The 18,296-nt window shown below is 48.7% G+C and overlaps 3 protein-coding genes across 4 annotated transcripts; 1 reads left to right on the top strand and 2 right to left on the bottom strand.

Annotated features, from left to right (window-relative positions):
• Positions 1-5,758: 5,758 nt before the first annotated feature.
• On the bottom strand, positions 5,759-8,523 carry LOC6612452 (heparan-alpha-glucosaminide N-acetyltransferase). Its single transcript, XM_002036924.2, has 6 exons — positions 8,100-8,523; positions 7,851-7,990; positions 7,412-7,533; positions 7,164-7,338; positions 6,415-7,076; positions 5,759-6,357 (listed from the first exon to the last, which is right to left on the bottom strand). Exons 1-6 carry the CDS (start codon positions 8,241-8,243, stop codon positions 5,870-5,872), a joined length of 1,731 nt encoding a protein of 576 aa, XP_002036960.1. The 5' UTR covers positions 8,244-8,523; the 3' UTR covers positions 5,759-5,869.
• A 434-nt stretch (positions 8,524-8,957) lies between these two features.
• Positions 8,958-12,133, top strand: LOC6612453 (TBC domain-containing protein kinase-like protein). Its single transcript, XM_002036925.2, has 6 exons — positions 8,958-9,285; positions 9,482-10,858; positions 10,912-11,118; positions 11,189-11,460; positions 11,522-11,818; positions 11,883-12,133. Exons 1-6 carry the CDS (start codon positions 9,084-9,086, stop codon positions 11,985-11,987), a joined length of 2,460 nt encoding a protein of 819 aa, XP_002036961.1. The 5' UTR covers positions 8,958-9,083; the 3' UTR covers positions 11,988-12,133.
• A 100-nt stretch (positions 12,134-12,233) lies between these two features.
• On the bottom strand, positions 12,234-18,166 carry LOC6612454 (gastrula zinc finger protein XlCGF8.2DB). 2 transcript variants are annotated; one of them, XM_032726310.1, is made up of 6 exons: positions 17,455-18,166; positions 16,078-16,407; positions 14,464-14,596; positions 14,196-14,380; positions 13,550-14,129; positions 12,234-13,487 (listed from the first exon to the last, which is right to left on the bottom strand). In XM_032726310.1, the coding sequence occupies exons 1-6, from the start codon at positions 17,491-17,493 to the stop codon at positions 13,186-13,188; spliced, it is 1,569 nt and encodes a 522-aa protein (XP_032582201.1). In that variant the 5' UTR covers positions 17,494-18,166; the 3' UTR covers positions 12,234-13,185. The 2 variants fall into 2 exon arrangements, with proteins under 2 accessions (XP_032582201.1, XP_032582202.1); XM_032726311.1 differs by lacking the exons at positions 16,078-16,407; positions 17,455-18,166 and adding an exon at positions 14,839-15,014.
• Between the last annotated feature and the right edge of the window lie 130 nt (positions 18,167-18,296).

Here is an 18,296-nt window from a genome sequence, read left to right as displayed (position 1 = left end):
ATTTAGACACACATGGTTTGTTGACCGTGCTGGACCCCAGCAACTTTTCTATATAGATGTAACTTTCTCATGTCTCTCCATGGGTCCTATACTACACCTTTAGCAACTAACGTTGACTACCATCGTAAGCGACCTTCTCCCAGAGAAGAATGCAGCCGGACCAGCACACTGTCTTGTTACTTAGCCTTCTATGACATACATTTCCGCACACTTGAAGTAACGTATGCCTGCTCGAGTAATGATCCTTCAAAGAGCGCGCCTGTAAGTAGTAATAGCAAGAAGAGCGGCGGTAACTGAAAAGCTAATGCAGCCGAAGATGTCTACATTCGCTAATAATAAAATCATAACAAATCGATCTTTAGTTTTACTTTCCATACTTTCAATCGATCATTATCCACCAATATCATAGCTGACAATCCATTATAGCTTGCTTTCAATAAGATCGACACCTGTGATAAACCGCATGTATTCTAACAATCTAATCACAAATCACATATACGTATATCATGTGTGTTAAAGAAATATAATATATTCAGCTTCTCACTAGCAGAGCGATTGTTTTTTGTCGGATACTGGAGATTAAAGTCGTTCCTGATGTTGAGTGTTTACAAAACGTGCATTTCAAGGCACAAATGCACCATAGACTCAAAACGCGTCCACTGTCTATATGCAGAAACACATGCGCCCGTAGCCGCACTGTTCCCCACATGCCAACGAAACATACGTAAAAGAGTAAGAGCACGAACTTAAACATAATAACCACGCCCACACTGTAAATGCGGAACCCGCTGAGCAAGACTATCTCGACTCGTCACGCAATTTAGTACCATATCAAAAACGATAATCCGCTCGGCCCAGCAGAACAAGTCCTCACGCGTTCTTCGAGGAAAAAGTAACTCTTTCCCTGGACAAGCTCATGCTCTCCCATAACCATTAAAATATAAGAGCTTTTGTTATGGTGATCATCTTCTCCGAGAGCTATTAAATTACCCTTCAGGCAGCCAATCTTCCCACATAGCGATCCACTACACCACAAACTGCTCTCCGCAACCTGAGAGAAGTATAGAAAGCGGGCGAGACAAAGCACCAGCACGAGTCTACGCTAACGCTCTACCCAGCAGTTATCGCGAAGAGATCGTCCCGATGCTGTCCAACAGCAGCAGGCGGAGCTGGAAATGCCACCAATTCCCCAAAACCCGTTTACAGACTACCAAGAACCCATATACTTCCGCACACTCTAAACACATCTAGCAAAGTTCCCAAGCCTTGAGTTTAAGCCGTTCCTATACACCGGCTCATCTTCATGTGGGTGTGTTCTCATGAAATTGGTTTACCACGCGCTCATTGCGTGTTCGCCACTTCATAGAAAGCATCATTTAATTGTTCTACGCATTAGCTTTTACTTTGTGTCTAATGTCGAACCAAAGGTCTGGTTTGCGTCTATTTCTCTTAACAGTCATATGAGCTCTGGGAACCCATATGTGATATAGTCATACCAATGAGCACACAATGACTAAAATTACAGTTACTGGCCAACCACTGTCGCCGAAGCCACATTCCACTCTGTATCACGCGTGAAATCCATCACTAGAGAGAAAGGCCGTCCCAACGCGAGACCGACAGTCGCAGCCCAGGGCATATTGCCTTCTGTGGGCGCGGTGGACCTCGCTCCTGCGTACACAATCACACCTCACCAACCATTTTTGTCAAAACTGACTCCACCTACCGCTTTCTCGGTGGCCACCAACTCAAACAACACGCGAGCATTTCACAGCGACGTATCTCGGGATTCTGAAAAATGAAGCATGTTGTATCACTACAAAATCAGATCTATTTCGGAATTATTCTAGTTGTGCGCGCTATTTTTTTACGGCACCGTTTTTAAAACGGTGTTATTTCGATTGCTCCGGTATATTTGCATGATATATGCAGAGCATTTGACTAATTCCTATATTTTTTTCTTTAAATATATTCAGCAGGACGAGTGCAAACAGCGTGGAACCACGGGTGGCAGGGTGCAGCTAATCCTAGTCAGCGGCCTGCCTCTGGCTGGACAGTCTCAGAATCTGATGCTGGCGGGCAACGAGTTTACGGCACGAATTGTGCAGCAACGAGAAGCCGGAATCGCAGCCGCAACCGGAGTCGGAGCCGGTGCTCCATCGATAGGAGCAACCCCACTCAAAATCAACGTACTTGGCGGATCTCAGGGCAACAGCAATAAAATGCGTGCTATATTCAATAGCACCAGCAGCATTCAGCATGAGAACGGAGTGACCACCATTGTGCCAGCCTCCTCGTTGGCAGCCAGCAATCAAACAGCTGCCATGAACGCAATTGCGCCCAGCACGGTGACTATAACGCCGTCATCGGTGAGCAAAAAGGTAACGGTGCCAAATCCCAAGATTATCCTGCTGAAGCCAGCAAAATTTGTGGGACCAGCGTCGTCAAACGAGGTGAATACCGCGACTCTGACGGCGGAGCCACCTGCTCCTCCCCCTCCACAAGCCAAAATCGTATAGGCGATTAAACACGAAAGAGAGAGAGATAGATAGGAGATGTCTAGCGTCTCGCAGGGAATATAATAACCACCCTGTTACGTTTGTTATACACTAAGCTATTTAACGGCGCCCGAAAGCCAAGCTCCCTTCCTTAGCCGCGGTCCCATATCATTCAAGAGTAATATTTAACATTTCAAGGAACACCTTAGCCTAAACGTTACTTTAGCCTAGACTAGGACACTGAACTACAGAATGGACGAATGAGTCCACGCAAAACACACTCCCAAATACACACACACAGAACCACACAAATTGTAACCATTATTTGGTGTCCAACTGCAGGCCACTGGGACCTTCAAAACAAAATGAGCGAATGAGTCCACGCAAAACACACCCACTCACACAGGACCTTACAAATTGTATCCAATATTGTAGTGTTAATAGTTGAATGAGGCGCCCTGGTAGCCTGAAGTTTGACTCCAACAATCTCGCTCCTTCCGCTTCACCGGCGCTGGAGTTTCTTAACCGCCGGAAGCTACTTCCGCCGGCTTCGATGCTCCGGCTTCGGTCGAGCAGAAGGGAGGGACTTGTTGGAGTCCAACTACAGGACACTGGGGCCCTTGAGAACAGAATGAGCGAATGAGTCCACGCAAAACACACCCACTCACACAGAACCTTACAAATTGTATCCAATATTGTAGTGTTAATAGTTGAATGAGGCGCCCTGGTAGCCTGAAGTTTGACTCCAACAATCTCGCTCCTTCCGCTTCACCGGCGCTGGAGTTTCTTAACCGCCGGAAGCTACTTCCGCCGGCTTCGATGCTCCGGCTTCGGTCGAGCAGAAGGGAGGGACTTGTTGGAGTCCAACTACAGGACACTGGGGCCCTTGAGAACAGAATGATCGAATGAGTCCACGCAAAACACACCCACTCACACAGAACCTTACAAATTGTATCCAATATTGTAGTGTTAATAGTTAATTGAGGCGCCCTGGTAGCCTGAAGTTTGACTCCAACAATCTCGCTCCTTCCGCTTCACCGGCGCTGGAGTTTCTTAACCGCCGGAAGCTACTTCCGCCGGCTTCGATGCTCCGGCTTCGGTCGAGCAGAAGGGAGGGACTTGTTGGAGTCCAACTACAGGACACTGGGGCCCTTGAGAACAGAATGATCGAATGAGTCCACGCAAAACACACCCACTCACACAGAACCTTACAAATTGTATCCAATATTGTAGTGTTAATAGTTAATTGAGGCGCCCTGGTAGCCTGAAGTTTGACTCCAACAATCTCGCTCCTTCCGCTTCACCGGCGCTGGAGTTTCTTAACCGCCGGAAGCTACTTCCGCCGGCTTCGATGCTCCGGCTTCGGTCGAGCAGAAGGGAGGGACTTGTTGGAGTCCAACTACAGGACACTGGGGCCCTTGAGAACAGAATGAGCGAATGAGTCCACGCAAAACACACCCACTCACACAGAACCTTACAAATTGTATCCATTATTTGAGTGTTAATAGTTAAATGAAGCGCCCAGGTAGCCTGAAGTTTGACTCCAACAATCTCGCTCCTTCCGCTTCACCGGCGCTGGAGTTTCTTAACCGCCGGAAGCTACTTCCGCCGGCTTCGATGCTCCGGCTTCGGTCGAGCAGAAGGGAGGGACTTGTTGGAGTCCAACTACAGGACACTGGGGCCCTTGAGAACAGAATGAGCGAATGAGTCCACGCAAAACACACCCACTCACACAGAACCTTACAAATTGTATCCAATATTGTAGTGTTAATAGTTAATTGGGGCGCCCTGGTAGCCTGAAGTTTGACTCCAACAATCTCGCTCCTTCCGCTTCACCGGCGCTGGAGTTTCTTAACCGCCGGAAGCTACTTCCGCCGGCTTCGATGCTCCGGCTTCGGTCGAGCAGAAGGGAGGGACTTGTTGGAGTCCAACTACAGGACACTGGGGCCCTTGAGAACAGAATGAGCGAATGAGTCCACGCAAAACACACCCACTCACACAGAACCTTACAAATTGTATCCAATATTGTAGTGTTAATAGTTAATTGGGGCGCCCTGGTAGCCTGAAGTTTGACTCCAACAATCTCGCTCCTTCCGCTTCACCGGCGCTGGAGTTTCTTAACCGCCGGAAGCTACTTCCGCCGGCTTCGATGCTCCGGCTTCGGTCGAGCAGAAGGGAGGGACTTGTTGGAGTCCAACTACAGGACACTGGGGCCCTTGAGAACAGAATGAGCGAATGAGTCCACGCAAAACACACCCACTCACACAGAACCTTACAAATTGTATCCAATATTGTAGTGTTAATAGTTGAATGAGGCGCCCTGGTAGCCTGAAGTTTGACTCCAACAATCTCGCTCCTTCCGCTTCACCGGCGCTGGAGTTTCTTAACCGCCGGAAGCTACTTCCGCCGGCTTCGATGCTCCGGCTTCGGTCGAGCAGAAGGGAGGGACTTGTTGGAGTCCAACTACAGGACACTGGGGCCCTTGAGAACAGAATGAGCGAATGAGTCCACGCAAAACACACCCACTCACACAGAACCTTACAAATTGTATCCAATATTGTAGTGTTAATAGTTGAATGAGGCGCCCTGGTAGCCTGAAGTTTGACTCCAACAATCTCGCTCCTTCCGCTTCACCGGCGCTGGAGTTTCTTAACCGCCGGAAGCTACTTCCGCCGGCTTCGATGCTCCGGCTTCGGTCGAGCAGAAGGGAGGGACTTGTTGGAGTCCAACTACAGGACACTGGGGCCCTTGAGAACAGAATGAGCGAATGAGTCCACGCAAAACACACCCACTCACACAGAACCTTACAAATTGTATCCATTATTTGAGTGTTAATAGTTAAATGAAGCGCCCAGGTAGCCTGAAGTTTGACTCCAACAATCTCGCTCCTTCCGCTTCACCGGCGCTGGAGTTTCTTAACCGCCGGAAGCTACTTCCGCCGGCTTCGATGCTCCGGCTTCGGTCGAGCAGAAGGGAGGGACTTGTTGGAGTCCAACTACAGGACACTGGGGCCCTTGAGAACAGAATGAGCGAATGAGTCCACGCAAAACACACCCACTCACACAGAACCTTACAAATTGTATCCAATATTGTAGTGTTAATAGTTAAATGAAGCGCCCAGGTAGCCTGTAGTTTGACACACACACACACACACAGAACCATACAAATTGTAGCCTTACAAAAGAATCCATTATTTATGTATTAAGAGAAGATGTTTTTGTAAAGACTAATGAATAAATTTGAAAAAAAAAGCCGCAGTGTGTTTATCTTTGTCTGATTTATAATTACTTTTGTTGATATTGGTTCGCGTTGGTACAGCGATAGTGTCTAATTTATTTGGCAATTGAATGGATTGTGCATTCTCGTGTGGCCTACACACTGTAGTAGAACTCCTGCGCGTCCAGATACAGCGCGATGCCCACCCAGACCAGAGTGTTCCACGTGGCTTCCAGCAGGAGCATGAAGTGCGTGTTCATCTCGCCGATCCGCCAGTGCCAGGGCAGCATCTTGTGCAGCACGGAGTGGCCCACGTACATCACGATGGCATTCATGCCGCATTCGGTGAAGGGATAGCCCGACCAGCTCCACGTCTCCCGCACGTCGATGAAGTAGTACATCAGCGAGAGGATTACCAGGGCCAAGCTGACGGTGACGCACACGAAGGACAGCGACCAGAGGTTCTTGTTCACGGGTATGGCGCCGCCCTCACTCGAGAATCCACACAGAGCGCCGCCAATGAGGCCCAGCAGAATGGCGAGTAGTGTCCAGCGACGGATCCTCGACTGATAGTTGGGATGCACCAACAGAGTTACGCCCGCAAAGGCGCCGAGCAGCACCTGCACAACGCTCAGAATGCAGCCTGCAATTGGTTCGATATTAGATTAGATCAGGTCGCGCATTCAATTCAAAAACTGACCGAATATACCCTCTGGATCGAAGGCTGTGGAATCGTAGACGTACTTGGCCGTCGGATGCTGGTAGATGTGCGCATTGCCCAGCACCTGAAGGTCCGCATAGCCCGCCGCGCCACCAATGCACTTGGGGTGAGCATTGTAGTCGTGTTTGCCGCCCGGGCCCAGATAGCCGCGCGGACAGCCAGGCACGCGTAGGCCGAAGGTCAGGCCCAAATAGGTGGCCACCAGGGCCAACAGCACAGCCAACTCTCCGCTAAACAGGCACACATCGTGGACGGCGCGCTGCCAGGATCTTTGCGGACTGATGGGCTCCCTGCGACAGCACAACGTATGAAGAACCCCAACTACCAGGTAGGCCACTCCGAATCGCTGCAGCACACCCATGACACGCAGCTGCTCCAGGTTCGGCCCGCTCATCGAGTTGAGGCACAGGCCGATGACGAACAGCTTTATCGATCGCACCAGTATGCGAAGGCAAATCCTCGCCTTGCTGCTGCCTCGCGACAATTGCGATTTGACGGAGAGCGGTATGCACACGCCCATGATCCAAAGGAACGAGGGGAAGACGATGTCGGCCAAGTGCAGTCCGTTCCAGGCCGCATGCTCGATCCAGGCGTAACCGCCGCCACCGCTGTTCACAAAGATCATCAGAACAATCGAAAGGCTGTGTGGCGATCGATGGGAAAGCGTTGTTAGTTTTCAAATACAAGGACAATACACTTAGGACTTGGCCAGGCGGAACGACAGTTACCCGCGAAAGGTGTCCAGGCTGCGGAGGCGCTTCCTCTGCGTAGCCTTGGTAGCGGCTTCGCCGATGCTGTCGGCGGCGGCGGTGGCCTCGTCATAGCGATAGTAACGCCAGGCGCAGCTCACTAGCTTCAGGGCGATTAGCAGGGCGGCAACCAGCACGAAAACGGCGATGAAAGCTGCGGGGATCATAGTATGAGCGATAAGTAATATGTATCTGGAGTGGCACTTGCGGATTAACGCGGCACTCACCGTAATTAATTGGTACGCCCGGCTTGTCCACGGCAAAGGCACAGGTGCCATTCGCTTGCAGGGTCAGGTTGTAGACGCCGAATTCCAGCAGATCGCTGCGACGTAGCCAGCAGAGAGACGAGCTGCGGGAAAATTGAATTGATTTAAGACAAACTGCTGGTCACACAAACTTGGAGGAGAACAGGTGCAATTGCATATTGCTAAGCAGTTGCGCTTTAACTAGTTACATGTACATGTATGCTAATCACAAGATGTACAGTGGCCATCGCCTACAGCCCACATGGTCACAATAAACCATTGTAATCATTGGAAGATTCTTAAGTTAAGTATGTAGCTTTACTCAAAGAAGTGCTAGCGTTCGACCTCAGCGGGTGACCACTGTACCTTGTGATCCGCGCCATTCTACGCGAGTGCCCACTGTACGTACAGTGATACTCACACATTGTCGTAGGCATAGTGACCCTGATCGTGTTCGAATATTTTGAAATTCAACGAATACGCCGAACTCAAACGTAACGGTTCAGCGACGCCGGCAGCGATGTCGGCAGCTGGCAGAGCTTTCACTTTGGTGTACGGACACTGCGAATCGAAAACGGCAAAGAATGCAATTAAAATCGAATCAGTGGGCCAGCCAATTGAAAGGGAAACCGATTGCGCGATGTGATTACATGGGCCATCAATTTATTACCGTGTAGCATTCGTCGGACAGTGAGTACAGATGGGTCTGGCTGCTGAACTCCGAGCGCAGGTACAGGTAAAATTCGTCAACGGACAGCGCGCGCATATCCAGGTGTCGCCACTTCGGCTCCGTATATTCCACAAAAAGCGACATTTGTCAGTGATTTGCGTTCTAGCCGCGCTTCTCATTCACAAAGTTGCAGCTTGCAAAGTTGCAACTGCAATTGCCAAATAGCCAAATTGCATTCAACAGTTACCTACGACACGCACACACAAACACACTTGCATTTGAACGCAACGAGCGACTAACTTGGACTAAACTAAATTTTGCACCATCTGAAGAGTGTTTCTCGAATCGTATCGCCAGCAAATAACAAAACAATTTCGAGTGCGCAATAAAAACAAACTCGCTATGCCAATAGCAACAACAAGCGGAGGCAACAACAAGGCGACAACAAAACAAAAAACAAACGATAGGCGATAACTAGCGATTGGTGTTGCAAATCGAGCGAAGAAGCTTCCCACTGCCGTTGGCGCAGAGCTGCCAGATATGTCGTTTTTCGCTTTCTAATAATTAATTTAAAATGTTATGCAAAAAAGAGATATATAAAAACATTGCCTACGTAATTAATGTTAACACGTTTGAAAAAATTCCCAATAAAAGTTCAACAGCTGATGTAAATTCTGGCAGCGCCTCGCGACTAAGCGCTCTCAACTGTTGCTCTATTTATGGAACAGAACTATAAACTTCAGACTTATAGATGGCGTATGAGTACAACCCTAATTGAGGATTTACATACGTTTATCTCTTAAAATTATGCTCTTTTGCTAGCACCAGCCAAGAAATTGAGGGCGTTGCACTCGCTGAAGTCTGGCAACGTGAACAGCTGTTTTTGCATTCCGCTCGCAAAAAAAAAAAAAAAATATTATATTGTTGCTGATGCTGGCGTGAAGTCCAGGGAAATCGCTGTGATTTGCAAATCGCATCGAGATCATGGGCACGCGGGAGCGCGAAAGGGAGTGCCGCCTGTGCGCGGTCACCTTCTTCGCGAAACTGCATCCCGGTGACGTGTGCGGCAGCAACGGCCTGCCCCTCACGCCCAACTCGATTGCGATCCTGGGGCGTGCCCAGAAACTGAAGGAGCTGCAGGACGAGCACCTGTGCCAGTACCTGGATGTGATCCGCGGCAAGCACGGTGGGTAGCCAGCGCTCAGGAAACCACTCATCCGGTCTAATGCGGCGAGAATCCGGAAACACCCACTATTACATCTCGTGTCCCCACAAAACTCCCACTGATTTCACACGTGCCAAGATCACAGAATCATCTACGGATAACACTCACTAATTCCAGTGCCACGACTCACTTCTAACGCGAAACCCCTTCCTTTCAGAGCGCACCATTGTGGTTTCGGAGTATCTGGGACTCTCACTGGAGGACTACGCCATGCGTCATCCACCGCTGACCATTGCCCAGATCCTGAGAATCTTCTACCAGGTGGCGTGCGGCATCAACGTGCTGAGTCGGCACCATCTGGTGGCCCACAACTTAGAGCCCAAGCACATTCTACTCTCCAGCGACGGGCAGCGGGTGAAGCTCTTCAACTACGGGCTGCACCACATGACCAAGGGCGGTGCCTATGTGCCCTTTCCCATTGGCAACATTCGCTACATGGCGCCCGAACGACTCCTCGGTCTGAATGGCAATGTGAAGAGCGACGTTTGGTCGCTGGCCCTGGTGATGGTGGAGCTAATATTGCAGATCGAGCTGTGGCCGAAGCTCAAGCTCTCGAATGTGGTCAGGAAGATCCTGGCCTTCGGCAAGAGCAACGGGGCGCTGGAGAAGATTGCGCGAGAGCACCAGTGCCACGAGCGCTATGTGCAGATGGACCAGCGCCTGCGACAGCTGCTGGAGAGCTGTTTGAGTGTACTGCCCAAGAGGAGACCACTGCCAGGGGAGCTCTTGGAACATCCCATTTTCGAGGAAGTCCTATTGGATTTGAAGAAACAGAAGATGGAGCCCCTGAGCCCAGAAACCGATCATTTACCGCTGCTGCTGCGATGTCCCTTGTCGCAGATCTACCACCTGTGGCAACTGGCCGGCGGAGATGTGCAGGCGGAGCTGAAAAAGGAGGGCCTCATCCGGAGTGAGGCGCCCATTTTGGGCCTGCCACAAATCGTTCGCCTGAGCGGCGCCAGCGTTTGTCCCGGGCGAAGCCAGGCGCAGCTGATGGACGATCGCGTGGTGCCGCTGCGTCTGAAGGCGCTGCTCCAGCGACTGAGTGGCCTGCCGGCCGCAGTCTACTTTCCTCTGCTCCACTCGCCGCGTTTTCCCGCCCACTTTGCCCGCGAACTGCAGGAACTGCCGCTGGTGATCCGCGAAAAGGACATCGAGTATCAGTTTCAGCGCGTGCGACTGTTTACGCGCCTGCTCCAGGGCTATCCGCATACGGCGGAGCAGCTGCAGCGCGAGGCAGCCGTGGATGTGCCGCCGCTACTAAGGGGTCCCATTTGGGCCGCCCTGCTGGAGGTCGTGCCCAATGGCAGTTACGCGAAGATCGACAAGTTTACGTCTACGAGCACGGATCGGCAGATCGAGGTGGACATACCGCGCTGCCATCAGTACGATGAGCTGCTCTCCTCGCCGGATGGCCACCGCAAGCTGAGGCGGCTGCTCAAGGCCTGGGTCACCGCCCATCCGCAGTACGTCTACTGGCAGGGACTGGACTCACTGACGGCACCGTTTCTCTATCTCAACTTCAACAATGAAGGTGAGCAAGGTTTTGCAAAGGTTTCTCTGTTGTAACGCTTTACCCGCTCATAGAGTTGGCCTTCCTCAGCTTGTTCAAGTTCATTCCAAAGTATCTGCAGTGGTTCTTTCTCAAGGATAATTCGGCGGTGATCAAGGAGTACCTGAGCAAGTTCTCCCAGCTGACTGCCTTCCATGAGCCGCTCCTCGCTCAGCATTTGGCCAGCATTAGCTTTATACCCGAGTTGTTTGCCATTCCCTGGTTCCTCACCATGTTCTCGCGTAAGTTGCTGTCTGCACCAATGATAGATAGCTTTAATAGATTGAATATCCACTCTCTCCTTTCTTGCAGATGTATTCCCGCTGCACAAGATCCTGCATTTGTGGGATAAACTCATGCTGGGCGACAGTTCGTATCCGCTCTTCATTGGCATCGCCATATTGCGCCAGCTGAGGAGCACGCTGCTCACCTCCGGTTTCAACGAGTGCATCCTGCTCTTCTCGGACCTGCCCGATATCGTGATGGATGGCTGTGTGCTGGAGTCCCAGAAGATGTACGAGGCCACACCGAAGAGTATTACTCACCGCCAGCACGCGTTGCGCCTCCAGCCGCCACAGGCGTTGGTGAGTCTCGAGCAAAACCATGGCACGTTCTATATCACAGATCGTTTCTCTTCCCCCCTAGGACATTGGCGTGGCGGATGTCGAGCTGAAACACCTGCAACAGGAGCAGTGCCCCCGGATCAGCGCCAAGGATGTGCAATTCCTGCTGGACAACTCGCCTGCGGAGCTGGCCCTCGTCGATCTGCGCAGTGTGGTGGAGTTCGGACGCGTCCATGTGCCGCATAGCATCAACATACCGTTCGCCACCGTCCAGTTGGGTGAACAGCGACTGGAGGCCCTGCAGGTGCCCCAATTGGAGGCGCAGCTCCGCGGCAAGATCGTCGTCTGCGTGAGCAACATCCATCAGCACTCCGTGGAGGTGGGGTCATCCACTGGCGCGATTGAAGCTTCTTTGCAAACTAAAGTCATTCCCTATTTCGCAGTTCTCGCACTTTCTGGTGGCCTGCGGCGTCCAGCGCACCTGCATCCTCCACAAAGGATTCAACGTCCTGCACTCCATCGAGCCAAATATACTCATCTCGAATTGAGCTCCCGACTTGCTGATCCTTTCTCGTTGCCCTCAACGCTTCTGCTCGTCTAGCCTAAGCTCAATGTACATTTATTATCTATCTTTTTTAAACGGATTGCATTTGCAAATAAACTATATATACATACATGTATTATATAAAACTGATCGCCTGTGCCACTTCTGAATTTCTATACATATATTCAAGATATATAACAAATTTCACCCATTTAGAAGAAAACTTTCGCTGTAATGAACATTTGTTGGCTGGTTTTCGTTTCTTAATGTTGATTTTTTGTAATGGTTTATTAAAAAAAAAATAAAAACACTTAAGCTAATGCCTAACATAAATACATACCGAATTTAATCGAATTGTTTTTTTCACTTCTTGTTTTCGTTACTTTTCTCTATGCATAATTACTATCAATTGTAGGTAATTTGTATTTGCTTTCTGCTTTTTTTCTTTCCAACATTATATTTTCCGTTTCGCTGTGCCTTTGCATTACAATAAAATTTTAATTCGATTTAAGTTTTACAGATTTCTCAACCCGATCTCATGTTTATATAATATAATGTATATATAGATGTGGGTGTTATGTGCATAATTTTATAAGTCAGTTGTGTTTTTGTCTGTCCATCTGGTGCTGCCGCATTTTCTCCTTTTCTCTTTCGATGTCATGCATTGCTGCTATTTTCTTGGAAATCTATTCAGGGGCATTTGGTTCCTCTATTGCTTTGGCTGCTGAATTCAAAACAGGAAGTGGGAGACAGACACCAAACTGAACCAGCAGCTTGCCGCCGACTCTAAATTCGGGATGTTCTGGAAGTCCGCTCGCCGATTTCAAGATATGTGGGTTCTGATACCCAAAAAGTTGATGTGAAAGTAGGACAAGCTAGGCGCGAGATCATGTCTAGGTCATTCTGATTCAGAATTCACGGACGGAAACGCTTCCTACTCCTACCTTTTCACCAATCCAGCATAGGCTTTACTCCACGGGTAACGTGTATAAAAAGGATGACTGCTTCATCAACTTCAGACACCCAAAAGTATTTCGAGATCTGCAGAGACTCCAAAACATCCGCGCCATATCTATCATATTTTGGGTGTGTATGTGCTGAATGTGATGCTACTTTGGCTATGGCTATGCTAATCAGGGACTTTAGCAGCTGATCGTTTGGGGCTTAAGCTAAAAGAGACCTTCTTTCCATCCTTAACTAGCCTACTTAGTGGGTATGAAACGCGCCTTGACCGCCTGTCCCATCGGCAAGTGCAGCAGTTGCTGCTGCTGCGCCGCCTGCTGCTGCTGTTGCGCCGCTTGCTGCTGCGCCTGCTGCTGTGCCGCTTGCTGCTGCGCCTGCTGCTGTGCCGCCTGCTGCTGCATGTGCTGGTTGATCTGCTGCTGGATGGACAGGCCGCTGACATTGCTGATATGCTGGCTGTGGAGCGATTCGTTGATCTCGATCTTGATGGCCGTGGCGGCCAGCGTTGTCGCCTTGTTCTTGTTCTTCGGCGGACGTCCACCTGGATATGCAACAAAAGGCATAGTGAGATTGAAAGTGAAAGAGTGAATGGTGAGCACTTACGTTGTCCTGTCGTGTGCTGCAGGGACAACGGCTGGCCGATCATCGCCAACGGCTGTTGCGACGTCTGCAGCGTGCCCGCCTTCTTGGATCGCTTCGGAGGCGGCAGCTCGTGGTGGGCGTGGTTGGTGAGCAGGTGCTTGGAGAGGTGCTGGCGCACCGCAAAGGACTCGGCACAATTGGCCACCGGACAGGAGAGGTAGCGACCCTCGACATGGCGCTGCACGTGCTTCTTCAGCAGCGACTCCTGATTGAAGCTGCTCGGGCAGATGTCGCACTTGAACTTGAACTCGTCGTGCATCTTGAGGTGCTGGTCGAGATGGGCCTGCTGCAGGAACTTCTCGTCGCACTTGTCGCACTCGTACGGAAAGGCCAGGCCGTGGGTCTTCATGTGCGTGTGCAGCTGCGACTGCAGCTTGAAGTTCTTCTCCGGACAACGCGGACAGTAGTAGCCGGTGACTCCGGCGTGCGCCTGCAGATGCTGGTTCAGCGAGGTCACCTGCGTGAACTTCTTGTTGCACACGTTGCAGCAGTACTGCTGCACCTTGTGGTGCGACTTCATGTGGTTGTTCAGGTTCGTCACCTGCAATGCGAGAACATATCGAGTCGTTAATCATAAATCCTCTGCAGCTGGATGTCTGGAACTGACCTGGGCGAAGCTGCGACCGCACTCCGGTTCATTGCAGACGAAGGGCCGTTCGCCGGTGTGCAGTCGGCGGTGATTGTTCAGATTGGTGATCTGCGTGAAGGTCTTGCCGCAGTCCACGCACTGGTATGGCCGATCGTTCGTGTGGATGCGTTCGTGGTTCCGCAAGTTGGCCGCCTGCGTGAAGCCTGCAAGTGCAAGGGGTACCACGGATTGTCCATGGATTGTCGTCAACAACCAGATGATGTGTGCGAACAGCATATAGACTCACCTTTTTGGCAGTAGGTGCACACAAACTTACGCTCCGCCGAGTGATTTCGTATGTGCGTCATGAGCGAGGATTTGCGCGAGAAAGTTTTGTTGCATAGCGGGCAGGAGCCCTCCTCGTTGAATATCAGATCCACCTGGAAGAAACAAATGGAGCATCAGTTGGAAAGGGCTTGCCATCTCTACCAAGGGTTACCTTCCATCAGAAAGTTATGTTTTATATATGATATGCCATATTACTTTAATTCAAACTATTATAAATGTATAGGAAAAACCTTTTCCTTTTTCTAAGCTGTACATCATATATACATATAGTTCTAACGATTAAGTAGCCAAGTGGACATCACTGTCCCACTATCGCCCTCCCACTCCCACTCACGCTCAACAAGCTGGCGGCCAAAAGAACGGATTGCAAATTCCCGTGCGAATTCAGTTTGTTTATTGGGGAATCACTTGAGTTACATTTAATAATTTTCACGATTTTTTTATTTATTATAACTATTTCATTTATTTTTCTGCGTGCCACGCACACCCACACACCAAAAGCGCCAACTGAAAATGAATTTTTTCCGCTTTACACAGCGCACAAAAACGACGAGCTGCGTCGACTTCTACGTCGACGTCGACTGAGCAGATATTAATGGAAAAAGAAGCACAAAATATATGTGTATATACATATATCTATATATATATATATATAAATATAAAGGAAAACAAGAAAATGAGCAGTGCGAAATGTAGTGGAATAGAAAATACTCTCACGCCCAACACTTTTCTAACCCGTTTGTAATGCATATCTTTTTGGCCTACCGTTTTTAATCTTCTATAAGAACTTTCCAACACTACTCCGTCGACTGTGTGATGGAATGAGACTGTACTGAAACTATCTTTTTAAAGTGATGTAAATAGCAGCAATGGTAGTAAGTAGTATCTAAACATGTCTGCAATAGAGCATTCCCAAGTCGTCACAACGAAATTTTACATTTATTTATACATTTTTTTTTTTGCAATTCTCTGTTGCATGATGGAAAAAGAAAGGCAACAAGAACATGCAAAGAAACGGCGAAATAAGAAGCGAAGAAGAAAATCAGCGGCTATGAATGTGCAGTGTGTCCGTATGTATTTATGTATATGTATATGTAAGCCTTTTGTGAGCGGGGGAGTAGTGAAATGTAAGAAAATGAAGAGAAAATAGCACAACAATAATAAACAAGTGCAGCAAAAGGAGCAGGAGTCGAACTCCCTGGGGAGTAAAGCCCGCTTCTAGTTGATGGGGGCCTTCAAACCCCCATAATTCCAATCGCAATGCATCTACTGGGAATTGCAATGAACTTTGTAATTAGGTTTAAATTGGTCATTTTTTTTGAATCATTTATAGTCTGATGGGCAATTGCATTGATTGGATTCCAAAATCATAAAACACTTTTCGTGGGCTATTAAAAAATACGGTTTAAATTCAGTTATTTTTCTAACTTTATTTACATATCTCCTTTAGTAAGCCCTTTGCAGCACTGTATTCGCTGCCACTTCTGTGTCATGCCCCTTGCAACACTGCACGTAGTGCAAACCACTCACTATGCCCTTTACAACACTCTCCCTGCTTTGGAAAAGGACTTACGTCTTCGGAGTCGTCCTGCGACTGTAGGTTCTCGGAAGAACTGGATGATTGCATTTGCTGCTGCTGCTGTTGTTGTTGCTGTTGCGAGTTCTGATGCTGCTGCTGCTGCGGATTCTGGTGCTGCTGCTGCTGCGCGATGGCGTCGCTGTCGCTGGAGGAGGCCGTCGACGAGGAGGTAGCTGCCGCTGCTGCGGAGGCGGCAACTGCAGCCGAGGCAGAGGCAGCGACGGCTGCAGCGGCCGCCGCCGACTGATGGAAGTTGGAATTATTTGTCAACTGCTCCGAGCAGCGGACGCACGTGGGTATGCTATAGCCGGGCACCTGGAACAACTGTAGGGCGGGGGAATAGAATAGAACAGAACAGGACACGTGAATTAGAGAGTGCTTCCAATTGGAAAAAAACCCAATAATGCTCTTTATTTATTGTGGCAACTCAATCTTATTCCACACATACCCTCCCCCTTCCAAGTCAACTAGCCCTTTCTCTTTTCCGCCAACTAGAAATAAGAGCCAAGAAGATAAACACACACACACACATGGAGAGCGAAAAAGAAAGAAAAGAAACTACAATAACAACAGCACCAGCAGCTCGGTGCTTTGTTGTTGTTGTTTTCATTTCATGTTATTTTTTTCTTCGGTACAACGTTTTGTTATTCTTTCGCTTTTTGTTTTGCTTTGCCGCCGCTCTGCCAGCGGCGGCGGCAGAGGCGTCACCCACATAAAAGGGGTAACTAGTAATTGTTTAAGTAATGAACTAAAAACCAAGCAGAGTTAGATCTCTTTTGTTCATTCGATTAACCGCTTAACTTTAAATTTTTCGCATGTCGATCATAGCTTAGATGCCCAATAGTAACCCCCACTCACTAAATCAACGCGCAGCCACTGCGGATTTGGCTGCCTTGGCGCAATTTCTGTCATTTTGTCTTATTATGTATTTCTTTTTGTGCGGTTCATGGGCGGCGGGAGGGGGTGAAGGAGGGGGGACTGTTCGGGGGAATAGGTTGAAAAGGAGTCAAAGTGAAAAGCGAGTGGCGAGCGTAAGCAAAATGTAAAAATAATATTTTTTCAAGTTGTCGGCTTGAACAACTTTTCGGGCTGAGTTGGCTAAAAATAAAAATTGTTCAGCAATAGTTTGGGGTCGCATGTGTGTGTGTGTATTTCTTATTTCTGTATGTGTGCGTTTGCATGTGTGTGGGGAAAGGGGGGCAATGCGCGCGCTTTTCAACCCCTGCCCCCCTGCACCAACAACCCGCCCGCACAATAACAGTAGCGCGAATTCAATTGTTTAAACTCCACCAAAAGAAAAAAAATCAATAGAAATAACAAAGTGTATATACCTAAATCATATGTGTGTATATCTTTTTTTTGTTAACATACCGTTGCCGTTTGGAAGCACAATCTACAGATGGTGTCCATTATAACAGTAAATAAGGAAGAGGATGGGGAGCAGGAGAAGGAGGATGCACTTTGTTGCTGACTTTTGCCCCCTCTGCGGTCGTTGTTGTTGTTGTTGTTGTCGTCCTTCTCCCTCGCAATTTACCGCTATCTTTACCGGTTAACATTCAGCACCGTTTTTGTTTTTCGTTTATTATTATTTGGTTCGTTTTTTTTTTCTATCTTTTTCCTTTTCCTTCCTACTATAAGTTTGTGAACACGATCCAAACGATGTGTGGTTGTATTTGAAACTAACTTTTTGGAGTTTGATTTGCCTTTGGATTTCGGTGATCGCTTTATGGCATATTATGATGGCAAAAACAAAAAAAAAAACTATAAAAATGATATAGAAATTTGATTTATACGATATTTTCGTGGTACACACACACGCGCGTTGTTTATGTTTGCCTTGCACTTGCACATACAAGCAAATATGCGGCGCTGTTGTTGTTGCTGCTGCGAAGTTCTGCTTCTTTTTTTTGCTTAATTCCTTTGCCCTTTTTTTGGCGTAGTTACACGTGAAAAAAAAAAACCAGCGCGTTCGAATGCGATTTTTTTTTTGTATTTTACAATTCACGACGAAGTTTTTGTCCGTCGTCTTTTTTTCCCTTTTTTTGGGGCCCGATGTTATTGTTGCGCTGTATGCGTGTGTCGTGTGTGTGTATGTGTGGGGGAAAAAACGAATACGATAAGAATTCGCGGCGATATAGTCGCGCTGCTCTAACCCACAGGTTGGCTTGGCTGGTGCTCCTTGGCCTGGCCTATCGATATTTCTATCGATTTCC

Source organism: Drosophila sechellia, chromosome X (genome assembly GCF_004382195.2).
Source record: "Drosophila sechellia strain sech25 chromosome X, ASM438219v1, whole genome shotgun sequence".
Lineage (NCBI taxonomy): Eukaryota > Metazoa > Arthropoda > Insecta > Diptera > Drosophilidae > Drosophila > Drosophila sechellia.
The sequence above is the reverse complement of the archived record's forward strand: the minus strand, read 5'-3'. Positions and strand labels throughout refer to the sequence as shown.